This window comes from Hippocampus bargibanti, linkage group LG04 (genome assembly GCF_051943395.1).
Source record: "Hippocampus bargibanti isolate YZ-2025 linkage group LG04, ASM5194339v1, whole genome shotgun sequence".
NCBI classification, from domain to species: domain Eukaryota; kingdom Metazoa; phylum Chordata; class Actinopteri; order Syngnathiformes; family Syngnathidae; genus Hippocampus; species Hippocampus bargibanti.
The window spans coordinates 24,716,860-24,730,518 of NC_142737.1; the positions used below are offsets into that span (position 1 = coordinate 24,716,860).

The following is a 13,659-nucleotide window of genomic DNA, read 5'->3' on the forward strand; positions in this document are numbered from 1 at the left end:
AACTGTTTGACCTTCTTCTTTATGGACATGCAGAAATAGCAATGTAAATACAGTTAAAATGAACCTTAAATGACAACCGACGTCACTTTTTTGTTTCCTAACTGACATCAGAAAAACGTTTTATAGCATCTAAAATACCCAAAACATGCAGTATGATATTTTAGTCAAATGCAAAACACCAATAAAAATGACTTATCTAAAAAGTACTTCAATTTGAAACCGGAAGTGGCCAGTTTCAAAAGGTTCCGCCCCCATGTTCGTGGTGTCACGGCAAGACGTCTTGCCTTGCTCGAGAATCAAAACAATGGCTTCAGATTTGGAGAATATGCTTTCTTGTTACTCATCCAGTTATGAATATGATTCAAATAGTTCTGAAGAAGAAAGCATACAGGTTTGCAATCGATTAAATAATTTATTCCGTGTCATTTTGAGGCCTCAGGGGTGGGAAATGTCCCACCCGAAAAAGGCAGAAAATGGAGACAAAGCCGTGTAAGGAATTAATCAGCACGTTTCCACAGGCTGATTAATTCCTTACATGGAGCTTTGTCACCCTCTTCTGCCTCTTTTTGGTCCTACACGACGTTTTCAGACCAAAGTACAGCAAAATGCATTGACGTGATGGAAGGACTGCTACAATGTGTCCTTTTTTCGGTCAGGGGCGTTCCTTTAGTGACGTAGGGTGAGGACTCCATGGTGTTGTTCTCATAAACAACACCATGGGGGAACTTTTCAAAACATCTATCGGTGTCCGACAAGGCTGTCTTCTGTCCCCCGTCCTATTCAACATCTTTCTGGAAAACATCATGGATGAGGCCCTGGAAGAGTTTCACACCTCCATATCCATCGGAGGAAGACCCATCTGTAACCTCCGGTTCGCTGATGACATAGATCTGATGGGAAAAAGCGAAGCCGAACTCCAGGAGCTTACCACCAGACTGGAAAAGGTAGCGAGGGGTTACGGTATGCAAATAAGTGCAGAGAAAAGCAAGATACTGGTCAATAGCTACAATAAAACAACACCACCAAAAATCACAATGAATGGGCAAACCTTAGAAGTGGTGAAGGATTTCAAATACCTTGGGTCCTTTGTGAGTGAGGATGGCAGCTCCACAAAGGAGATTAAATCACGAATTGCAATAGCAACATCAGCCATGACAAGACTGGCCAGAATTTGGAGGAGCAATACCATCGGCTTTGCAGTGAAGGTCAGGCTGTACAAGTCTCTAGTACTCTCCACCTTGTTATACGGCTGTGAGAGCTGGACACTTACAGCAGACACAGAGCGCAGGATCGAGGCGTTTGAGCATAAGAGCTACAGAAGGATGCTCAATATATCTTACAGGGAACACCAGACAAATGACTACGTCAGACAGCTAGTCACCACCCTTTCTGGAGAACAAGAGCCTGTACTCTCAATGGTGAAACGTCGTAAAATGGCCTGGTTTGGCCACGTTATAAGGCATACCTCACTATCCAAAACCATCCTGGAGGGGACAGTGGAAGGGAAGCGGAGAAGAGGAAGACAGAGGAAGTGCTGGATGGACAACATTAAGGAATGGACAGGCTGCAGCTTCCACACCCTGCTACGAACTGCTGAAGACCGAGAGCGCTGGAGATCTCTGACTGCCCAAACGTCCATCATGGCACCCCTACGGCCTTCTAGGCCATGGGATGAGTGAGTGAGTGAGTGAGTGAGTGAGTGAGTGAGTGAGTGAGTGAGTGAGTGAGTGAGTGAGTGAGTGAGTGAGTGAGTGAGTGAGTGAGGACTCGTCACCAACTCAAAAACAAGACTTCCGGAATATTCAGCGCGAGTCTTAAAACGTAAAATATAGCTATATGCGGTGGAATCTTTGTAAAATACGCTCAGTAGAAGTCATTTGAAGCCATTTTACAAATTATAGACACAACTTGTCCGGAGACGTCGGTTGTCCTTTAAATGCTCATGTGCAATCTGAACTGACAAAGATGTAAACAAAGAACACTTTTGGTAGTATAATGTGAACATTTAGTTTGTTTTATAAACCTAAAATGTAGTTCCAATTAGTTTTCATTTTTGTGAAAGCATTTCTATTTGAATTTTAATTTATTTGCCCAAAATATTTTTGAAAGTGTAGTTTTCATTTAACAATACAATACATACAGTAATAATCTTGAAGCTGAAGCAGGATTCATATGCATGAACAGGCAAATTTGTCACCATGTGCTTTATAACGGTCATGACATGCTACACTGACTAATCGATACATTACTTTAGTATGGATGGATTACTCTCATGAGAAATCTTTGTGGCGAATGACTTTGTCGGTTCTGCAGCACTGATAATGGCCTGAGCAAATGGTGACCACCTCAATTTTGGCTTATAAATCACAACCTGCTATAATGAGCTACACTTAAAGTGGTCAAAGTTTATGACTAAATCTCCTCAGAGGACAAAGCCTGTAAAGTCTCACTGCAGACCAAATTTGGGGCGAGGTGGGAGTACACTCTCCCCTTGGCCAGATGTTCACCAAACACGGAGCGTGATTGTGTGTCATCAGGAACGTTCTCGGAGAGTGCTCAGCTCTAATAGATACTGGCATGCCATTTTGTTGGACTTTTATTGCCACATGCCTCTTTTAGTCTTTTAGTTTAGATTGTTGTCATTACTGGCATGGGCATGTGTGGTTACGTGAACAAACTCCAGACGCAGGCACATACTTTGGCACACACTCGAATCTTGGGCCTCTGCATCCAATTGCATTGTCTTGTGGATGGATCAAACCGAGTACAGAAATGGGCCCCTGTCGGGGCTCATCAGAAGAAGTGACGGTTAACATTGTCGCTCCATTTTCACTCAACTCATCAAGGGGCTGTCAACTTTGACAAACTTTGACAAAATTAGGCACAATGCAATTAACGGTCTTAGTTGCCGCCAGTGAGCCTGATGGTAAAGACTTTTATTTCGTATCTGCATGCAGGCTCACATTTTAACTTTTAGACTTTAAGGCTTTGTTAAAAATACATATTTCACATGTTAACACACATGAAAGCATCCCCCCGCCCCCTGCTAGCACGTTATTAGTGCTGAAAGTGTGGGTTTAAACTGTTAGTAATTGCTTATTCACAAGCCTCTGGCTGCTTGCCACACAGTCCCTCGCGGCACTGACTATCAAACACAGGGAAGAAAAAAGATGACGTGTGTGCACGTGCATCTCTGACAGTGTGTTTGGGGTGCTTAAAATCCTGTTTTAAGATGAGATGCCATTTTAGACCACTTTGTTGCGCTTTCATTTTTTTGCCTCCCTTGCGTGTAGCCCCTCGCTTGGAGTGCATTCGTCCTTCCGCACCTGGATGCATGTATATTACATTTGCGTGTGTACGCACGTGTTTATGCAGAGGCTTTCAGTATTTTGAATGCTGGGGTCATCCGGAAGAAGCCGGCGGTAACGATGGTGTGTGAATGACTCACTTCTTTAGGAAAATTCCACCTGTGATGGCTGCACTCCTTTTATGCAGTCATATAATCATTTATTTGCATACTAAGTTGAGCATAATTGAAATTGTTGATGCGAGCTCTGAGTACCCGCAAATTGTGTAACGTGTCACAATCAAAACTCATTGCTGCACTTGCTAGTGCTAGCTTACCCTCTTCCGTCGTCTCGCCTCAAACAGTTGACTTCTGAGCTGCAAATGACATAAGCAGCCTGATAAACCTTTTTGGAACGGTCAGCACTGTTGAATTAAAATGGGAAATCAAAAATCTTTGATTCCTTCATTAAACATTACGGGTTTGTTGTTGATAGTTTATTCTTCCCCAAAACAGTAATATGTGTTACTTGCATCCACCCACCTTGTTATTTATTCAATTTAATTTGCTCTTTTTGCAGCTAAATTTTGCAATGTCGGATGGCTCAACACTTTTGCGTGACTGTTGTTCGGTTTGCCACCTGGTGGCAGCTGTGTGCAAGACGATTACACAGTGAAAGCAGTTGACCTTGAATCAAGATCATTTGCGCATTGCCACATATGACAAATGACGACTGGCGCGATAGTATAGATAGACTCTATCTTTATCGTCCCCACGATACATCGCCCAGCTCTGCATGACCTGAATGACAAATATATAAAATGAATGGATAGTCAGATATACATCTGAGCCGATTGAATAAAAAGAAAATAAATGTGATCTGACATGTACTGACTTACACATGCAGTACTATAAGGAATGCAAGCGTAGCAATGACAGGAATGGCATTGCTCTCCCAATATTTTTTCCCTTTTCACTCATAAGAATACATTGACAACAAAATTGCCAATAGTCATTTGAACCTTTACGCAATCCGTTTTTGTCATATTTGTAAAACAGTCATTATCACTCGACTTTTGAGAATATGCATCGATTTACACTTGGTCCCAAGTGTAAAAATGCCTTTCGGTGTGCTGTGAACCTGTCTAAGGATACACTACACCCTTGCTGCACTGGAACTCCCAGGTTGTTGCTCTTTTTTCCACAGATCTTATTAAGCAGGAACAGCAGTGAAATCATAATTGCTGCATTAGCACATACCTGGACAAAAACATTATTTATTTATTTTTTATTAACTGCAGTCCTCCCTGACAGTTTTCTTATGACAAGGTTTTCTGCACATTTGACATTTTCTTTCATTCTTTCAATCAAAACTCCAGCACATCTGTTTTTTTCGTCCATATGGAACAATGCTATGAAACTGAACATCCAGAAGCTTATCTGTTGACTTCAGTGAGTGAAGTAGTTGGTGTCAGAGGTTTTTGTTTTGATCTTCTTTGTTCACTGCCTTTGTGTAACCCAGCCCTGATGTTACTGACAGTATCTGCATGGCCCTTGGCATTTTCACTGTGCCATTGTGCCATGAGCCATTGATGTTGACATGATGCTTTATCCTGGTCTTTGCTCATGAGCACACATGCACATATAAAACCTGATCTGCAGTGTGAACATGAGGATCCACTCGATGTGATTCTTCAGGGTTGCGGCTGGGTGGAACTCTGTGTGCATTGTCTGTTCAACCGCAATCCATCGCATTTTGATACTGATTGTGCTGTTCAGGGTTGCGAGAAGCTAGAGTTCATATCAACTGACTTTACGTAAAACGTGCAGCACACGATACCGATCAACAGTCAATCATAGGGCATATATTGTGGAGAGCGATGCAATTCCCATTCCTGTCATTGCTATACCATCAGAGGCGCTATTGTTGACTTTCATGTGCAAATGTTTGTAATTTTTTTCTTCTTTCCAATGTGAGCCGAAGTATTCATTCCTAATATCTGACATTCTTGGTTCATATATCGATCTCATAGAGTTTGTGGAGTTGGGTGAATATGTGATCTGCCTTTCAATCAGCCCTTCAACATGCCTGCATAAGACCAGGTGTGTGCAAGTCCACACGACTTGCAGATTGCACCTGTATTGAATATAAATGATGAACACCACTATTCAGAACATAAATGAGCCTTAATTCCCTAACTTTACTGACTGGCCCTATATTTGTGCCTTCTCTTTTAGTGACGTGATCTTCATCTGAATAGTCTCTCTTTTGGACGTATAGGAAGATAGCTCCCAGACGTACTGGAAGGAGAAGAAGGACCTGCAGAAAAAAGGTTCAAAATAACACATCAACATCTGTGCTGTTCACAAATCCAGGTGATAAAAGTAGAAATGAAGACATGCGTGCATTCGTGCATATACTGTATGTGTTTTTTTAATTTTCTGTGTGTGCGTGTGCATCATGGTGCAAATATGCAGATGGAAAAGAAATCCATGGGGGGAGGCTGGTTCTTGTCAAAACAGGACGTGGAAATTACAGACAATTTCAGGTACGTCCGTGAAGAAATCATTTTAATATTTAGTGATATACAAAGAGAAAGTAAAGAGCAGAGGCATGAGCTGGGAGATAAGAAAGAGGCAAACAAAAAGACTTGAAGAGAAACAGAGAGGGGGAAAATGAGGTAAGGTAAGGTATTGGATGTCAGATCTGAAAGCATTTCATTTAGGAAAATACTGAAGGTTGTGTATGTGTTGTGCATTGGTGTGTATGTGTGTGTGTGTGTCTGTCTGCGCACGCTACCATGCATTTGCATGTTTATGAAGTAGTGATGCTTCAATGATAAAACTGAACTAAAGTGAAGTTGAAATGGGGTGGGGGGTATACAAACATAACATTTGTTCTTCAGCACTACCATTAGGAAAATAAATTTCCTCTTTGTGTTGATTTCTTGCATCCAGTTTGATTTGTTGGACAAAAACTGCCAACAAGAACAATAGTAAATAAAACACAGAGACAGCAGTCAACTAAAAAAGAAAGAAAAACTCTGAATTCAACCAGTATCATATTTTATAAGTCGGGTTCCAAGCCTACGACTGTCCAGTTTTGGAAGGAAATTTGCCCTCAAATGATGACAATCCTGAACAAATTGAAGTTTGCCATGACAAGAGCCAATGGTGCAATTCCATGCAACTGAGATGTCAATCAAGATTTTCTTTGTCACCTAAAACAAGGGTTTGTTTTTGTTTTGTTGCACTCGAGATGGAGCCTCTATCCAAGTCGTCACTTGACTTTGCTGCCTGCGCTCTTTCTTATTTGACAAAATGCTTATGTTGGAAATTATCATGCAATGGCAAAAACACAAATATTCCAATATCATACTAAACTATTGAACAATATATATATATATTGTGTGTGTGTGTGTGTGTGTGTGTGTGTGTGTGTGTGTGTGTGTGTGTGTGTGTGTGTGTGTGTGTGTGTGTGTGTGTGTGTGTGTGTGTGTGCGTGCATGTGTGCGTGTGTGTGTGTGTGTGTGTGTGTGTGTGTGTGTGTGTGTGTGTGTGTGTGTGTGTGTGTGCGTGCGTGTGCGTGTGTGTGTGTTTGTGTGTGAGAACATGTTCAGGAGATATTCATTGTTACGGTTTTTGTGCGGTACACTCCATGTCCTGGCCATCCCCTAAACACAAAGGTGTTTGCATCTTCAATTATAGATGGAGTGTATTGAAGAGCCGGTAGAAGTTTTCACCATAAAATCGACAAAACCCCCAGAAGAGAGTCAGTTTATTATTTATGAGTCCCATTCCCCTTCAGAGCTGACGCCAAACCTATGTCCTTGTCATAGCAGCATACTGGATGCTTATTCACAATCTGTTGTTGTTACGATACTCGAGGCAAGGACGCCGGGCTCGAGTGGCGAGGGAAGGAGGGAAGGCTTGGATCCGAAATGCAACGGCGAGACAGAGATCAGGGTAAAGTCTTTTACTGGAACACGCATGCAAAACAACAAACTCATAAAGTGGGGAATGTGCGTAAAGGCAATGGAAGAAATAGCGAACCTGACAGCAAGGTAGTAGTGGGGGTGACTTCCGAAATATTCCGACGGAGACTGGATAGCGCAATCGGTAGATATAGTCAGAAGGCACAATCACGGGAATGACAAACAGCTGTGGGAACCCAGGTGCGTGATGATGGGAGGGGCCGTCTCCAGGGAGCAGCGGAGGAGATGACAGGAGGGGCGGGGCGCGCCCAGGACGGCGACGAGATGTGACAGTTGTAAGCTTGATAGGGCAAAATGGATATATGGCAGACTTTAGTAAAGTCCACCACCCCCCTCAAAAAAAACATTTTTATGCAGTTATAAAATACTGAGGATCAGAGTAAATTGATTTTCTTCTTAATTGCATCCATACAGGCACATCCAAAAAACAATCAACAGGCATGTACCGAAAATAAAGACGTAAGGGGGAAATGCAACTTTCAGGTAATTATTCAGCAATCCATATTTTAACTCAAAGTCGGCATATTTGCCTCACTTTCTGACTCCCAGTGTGCTTATATCATGCCCACTCCAATAATTGCTATCTATCCTTCTGTCTGTCACAGTTATGGAGGATATTGGTTGTCTAGGTTTTTCTCGGATAGAATGCATCATCGTGCCTGAGTGAGGAAAACAGGCTCAGATGGGTGTGTGTGTGTGGGGAGAAATAGTGACAGGGAGATGAGATAGGGAAAGAAATGGAGGGTGAAGGAAATGCTGCAAAGATGGTGGAGGTTGTGTACATCACAACAGGCTGACACTTGTCAGGTGGAAGCAGATTAAATGTTTCACTTAACAGCGTACCCTTTCACACATCATGTGCCAACACAACCTTGTAGACAGATGCAATACAACACTTTGCTTTCAATTATTATCCCATTTTTATCGTGCTTGTCCTCCTTGAAGTTGATGGTGAATTGGAGTACCTCCCAGGTGATTTTGGGCTAGAAGCTGCACACGGCATGGACTATTCCTACAAACTGATTATTTTGAATTGTCACTGCTTTAATTAACACGAAAAATCATGCATGGGAGTCACATTCAGAGTACAAATGACACCCCAACTCCTGAAAGGCCATTTTATTTACCGATGGGCTTTTCATTTACTGTATTTTCTGTCCTGTAAGGCACACCTAATTTTTTTTTCAAATGCTTGAGCATGCACCTTATGATCCTGTGTCTTGTACATGTAACATCCAACTTACGACCGCCGTGACTTCCGACCACCCGTACTTACGACCACAACCGCCAGACCCTTTTTTTTTCTTCATTTTACGCCTGGCACCATGTGGTGCATTAATCACAAAAGTTAATTGTGGGTTGTTTGGATACTTGGAGTTGCCGTACCTTGCATTTGCTATCAACTGCGCATGTGTGAAAATGTTCCATTCTTTCTATGTTTGCTGATGCAAGAAAGTCACAGTCGATATAAATATATCAGCAAAACGCGTGTATATGGAAAATGTTTTAAAATATCCTTCATTAAAGCGGTGCCTTATAATACGGTGCATCTTATATATGGAACAGTTTTAAAATATGGTTGTGATTTATAATTCGGCACGCCTTATAGTCCGGAAAATATTGTTTTACAGGTATCTCAGATACCACAGTTCGTTTAGAACTGTCACGTTAATACAGTACATGTTGCTTATTCACATGCTTTGAGCTAGCATCAATGTTACATCTAGCAAGCTATGAGCTGTGAAGCGGATGACTCAAAGAAGGCCACGTTATTTATTTAGAGTTGGTATCGAACCCGGGTAAGGGAGCGATGTTCAGCTAACCTACATTTGTGTTGTTCCGAAGAGCTAAAATAGTCGGCAGTAAAGTTTAGCCAGAATGTCAGAATAGAAATGCTTTTTGCTAGGAATTCAAATCGATGTATTATTTACAGTTAGATGTATACACTAATTTCATTTGAATCTATTATCTAAACTGATCATTGATTATTGATTCTTGGTTGAGGGAAATAATAGAAACAATACATGATTAGTTATCATGATCTGAATATTATCGAATAAATAATATATTTCTGCTTCACGCTGTATACTTTTTTTGGTTTCTAAATATAGGCAATTTTATATGATAATTTGCAATTGTCTCTGTCCCAATTATATATAAAATCCATATGTTGGAAATAAAAGCAATGAAAAATGGGGAAAAACACTAAATATTACTATAAATGCAATTCAATAAAAATATTCAATGAAATAAGAGTCCACTCAAAAAATGTAGTTGTACATCCTGTTCGCATACAATTCAACACTATTTACTGTTGATTTCCCTGTTGTGATATAGTGCAAAGTCCAATGTTGATTACATCCATGCTTCTCTGAGAAATGCCCTAAACAAGTATTTTGGGTCCAGAAATTAGCTGTGCTGCAGTTACATAATCTTCATTCATTTTTCATATAATATTAACATAGCGCTTCCACAAGTCTTCCTCACAAAAAGAGTGTGACAGTCGTCCTGCCTGAAGCTCAAACCCACAGTTCCACCGGCCTCTGGGTTGAGAGTCGAGTCCCTACAGGCTTCCGCTATCTCTCGCTCAAGGAGTGAGGTTTTATTAAGATACTTTTGCACAATCCGAACTGGTATCCATTACACAGGCACACTGCACTGACTACATTTTTGAACTCAGCTCTCAAATGACCAGCATAATAGTGACGGTTGCGCCTTTTGCACATCGCCATGCCTCATCCTGGCATGGCTAATACATTTAAGATTCATCGATTAGAAGGTTTCTTCAGCCAACATCTGTACTTCGTTGAAGGTGTCGGACGTTTCGCACGGCTCCATCCTCTTTTCCCCTGTAGCAGAGGTCCTTGTCTCTCAATCGATCCCATCTTATCTTCCAGTAAACACTTTCCCCTCATATTTGCCTATCCATCCCGGGCAGGCACTCCTCTCCTAGAGTCACATTTGATCTTGATCAATTTACGTGTTGAAGAGACACGAAGAGCAGGTAGTGGTTAATGTAAAACCGAGTCTGGAGGAGAGCTACTTGTGGTTCACCTATCCATCCACCAACCCCCACGTAATGGACCCAATCAAGCTTTAATCGATCCTCGGGTTAAAAATCAAAGCACAGCACTGACTGTTTTTCGCCCCCGCCTTATTTCATGCCTCTATTTTCCTTCCAACGTATGCAGTATCTGCAATGGCTGCTGCAGCCATTCATACGAGTTAAATTCAGTTAGTAGCCCTTATCTGTAAAAGTACAGATCTGCTGAACATGCATGCCTTTTCTATGAATTGACCTGCTTTGCACTGTTTGCATAATTTTTGCTCAATATCAACAAACTGCTGACTTTTCACTGCTCTCATCCTCTCTTCTAAGTGCCTTGCTTAAGGGCAGATTCAGAATTGTTTGACTTAGCAGTGCATTGTGAAGTCTAAGTCTTAATGACTTTTTTTGTTTATAGTTTTAGTCTTAAATGCTTTAAAATAAAAAGACAGTAAATTAACAATTTAAGGAATTTAGCTGCATTATATCTATGCAAATGTATTTTTAATTATGAGTTTGGAAGCTGCATGCTAGTGATTAGATTTTTCTTAAAATGATGACATATTGTCAGCTATACACAAATCCACTACACATCACGTGGCTCTGGTCCTTGTGAAAATATTGCAATGCCAAGCTTTTAATCTTGGCGGACGGTAAAATATAACCTCTCACCCAGCTGTTGAAAATGCTATTTGAATGATGATAATTTATTTAGTTGAATTTATTGCCTCATAAAATTGACCAGGTCTCCAACATTAATTTTGTGGCCTAAATGAAAATACTGACCAAATCATTAATCATAACCACAGTTTCTATATCACTTTAATTTTATCTCATGCATCCAAACACACACATGTATTGTTCATGTGTTCCGTTAGAAAACACAATTTACCACGAAAATTCACAAATCGTGAAAAGTTTCCAAACATCAGCAATCTGTTTTTAAACAATGCATTATGTTTAGGAGCATGACTTTGGTTGGGTTCCCAAATGTTTCCACCTCAAAACCGAAAGGACACATGTCACAAAAACTCGAGAAACATTCCAAATTTAGATGAATACTATATAATTGCACATACATATGTCAGGCATATGCAGTAATGGGTTACATCACAAGTGTCAAAGTCAAGGCCCGCGGGCCAAATCCGGCCCGCCACATTATTTTTTTCGGCCCGCGAAAGCAAATCAAACTTGTTAAATTCCATGATAATTGCTAAAATCTGAGCCAAAATTTCATATTTTTGGATGTCAACCACAATAAAAGTCATTATTCTTGACTTCAGATTTGAAAACGAGTTATTCATTAATTTACTGTGTGCTCTATATGTAATATTTGAAGGGATTTAAACATTCTAATGGGTTCCCCAAATTCATAACGACCCTCAAGAGGAAACCATAACTACAATGTGGCCCACGGCAAAAAAATGACTTTGACACCCCTGGGTTATATGAAGCAGCAATGCAGAAGTCAGTGTGCATGCAGAATATAGGCTTCAAGAGTCCAGTATGGAAGTAAGTGTTTGTAGGTGTTACACAACATTGTTAGAAGGCAGCATTGCAAAACAATAGAGCTGATAAAGATTACATATAATGTGGCTTCATCATTTAGGCATGTACTTTATTCTATTCCAAGTTTATTCAAGCTTATCCCAATGAGCAGCTAATGGTCTCAAAGGGAACGGATGTTGATGTTTTCATCGAGGTTCGTTGAAGGACGTAAAATGTTCCAAAGGCGTTCACCACATTTATGGCAGCTATTTTAATGGTTGCAAACGAGTTTTTCTTTTCGCTAAGAAATTTCAAACGTGTTTATCAAGATGCAACAAGATGCACCCAGGACATGTGTGATAGATGGGTGGACTTTTTAAATAGAATGCTAAAAAGTCACCTTAAACCACCTGAAACTCAAAAGTGTAATAGGGCCTCTCCATCTCTTTGAGTCCTTTTCAACAGCATGCTGTTGTTGACGTATATTGCCCTCGCTTCTGTTGGAATCCCCGGTTTGGTGTCACCTTTCTGTTCAACGCCACCTCACTAAGCTCCGGGGATCCTGACTCAGCATGATGTCCTCAACTCTTGTGAAATTAAATGCTGGAATAAAGAAGCTAAGTATAAGTTGAGGACATGGAAAGGAAAAGAGCACTCCTGAAAAAATAGCCTCTGCAGGAGAACAGTGGGCGGCTTCGCTAAGCCACTGAGGGCCAGTGAAAAAAACCCGGCTGTGGACGTGTTCTGTATTCCTACCAGTACAGTTGGTCTTTATTGAGATGGTGCCTTGACTGCCTACAGGCATCAAGAAAGCAGTTTATATAATTCAAAGCTAATTAAAGTACTAAAACATACAGTCGAGAATACGATTTGGTGAGTGCTTGAAAAGCAATACAGAGGGAATTTTCTCGTTGGTTTGTCGGAACCTGGCCTGGAGGGAATGATTTCATTAGTGCGTTGGTGCATGAGAAGCACTTTGTAACATTCACTAAAAGGACCAACATATTGGGACAACTTTAACCGCACTAAAAATGGAAGCACTATAGAAACTAAACAGTTACCGCTTTATGAAAACTTTTTTAGATGTTGGAGTTGACCTGTGAAATTAGTTTTGTCAATACATTGAGAAGAATGTGGACGGGAGGGCCTGCATCTGCTTTTCTTCGTTCTAGTTAATCTGACAAATGTTTGAGGGAGTGGAAGTACATCAAATAGGGTCGGGGGCATGCCCTGTCCCAGCTGTCATCAGCCAATCGGCAAGGTAAACCCTGAACTGGTTTCTAACCAATTGCAGGGCATACATAGATGAACAACCATCTCCTCTCACACCTTTATAGTGCACCATTAACGTTGACAGCTATGCTTTTGGAATGTGGAATAAAACCGGAGCACAAGGGCAAAACCTACACACGCAAGGGGGAGAAGATGCACATCGGAAGGCCGGAGCTGGAATTGAACCTTGCACCTCAGCATTGCGGAGCAGCCGAGTTAACAACTCAATACTGGGCAATTGCTTGTGAATTGCTTGTGGCTCAACGGACAGTCGAGTAAATGCATGTTTCCTGTTTTAGTTTGACTGTAATTGTGTTAAAAACTTTGCACAAACTGAGCTGTTAATAAAACAAAAGGTAAGTTCCATAGCACTAACTCTGAGCATCGAAGGCTTTGAAGCAAAATGTGTTGCTGAGCAAGCTGTCATGTGTGCTGATTAAGGCAAGATTAGAGACAGCGATTGTGTGGGAAAAAAGTCACCAGATCTCTTACTTGTGTTATTATGTAGCTAATAGTCCTAAAGGTTTCTTCATCCGTCATCTGTACTTCTTTGAAGGTGTCGGACAGTTCGC

The 13,659-nt window shown here is 41.0% G+C and overlaps 1 protein-coding gene across 8 annotated transcripts in view; it reads left to right on the forward strand.

Moving 5' to 3' along the window:
- sema4c (sema domain, immunoglobulin domain (Ig), transmembrane domain (TM) and short cytoplasmic domain, (semaphorin) 4C) overlaps positions 1-13,659 on the forward strand; it is a 119,822-nt gene that overhangs the window by 43,687 nt on the left and 62,476 nt on the right. For 4 of the 8 annotated variants that reach the window (XR_016114738.1, XR_016114739.1, XR_016114740.1 and 1 more), the window contains 3 exons: positions 5,525-5,662; positions 5,765-5,835; positions 7,696-7,764. The exons of 1 other annotated variant lie outside the window; for it this stretch is intronic. Coding sequence is in view for 1 of the 7 variants with exons in the window: in XM_088994821.1 (XP_088850947.1) it covers positions 7,752-7,764 (13 nt within the window). In the remaining 6 variants the exon portion in view is untranslated. The remainder of the gene's footprint in view (positions 1-5,524; positions 5,663-5,764; positions 5,836-7,695; positions 7,765-13,659) is intronic. 3 more of the 8 variants (XR_016114741.1, XR_016114742.1, XR_016114743.1) reach the window with 3 other exon arrangements.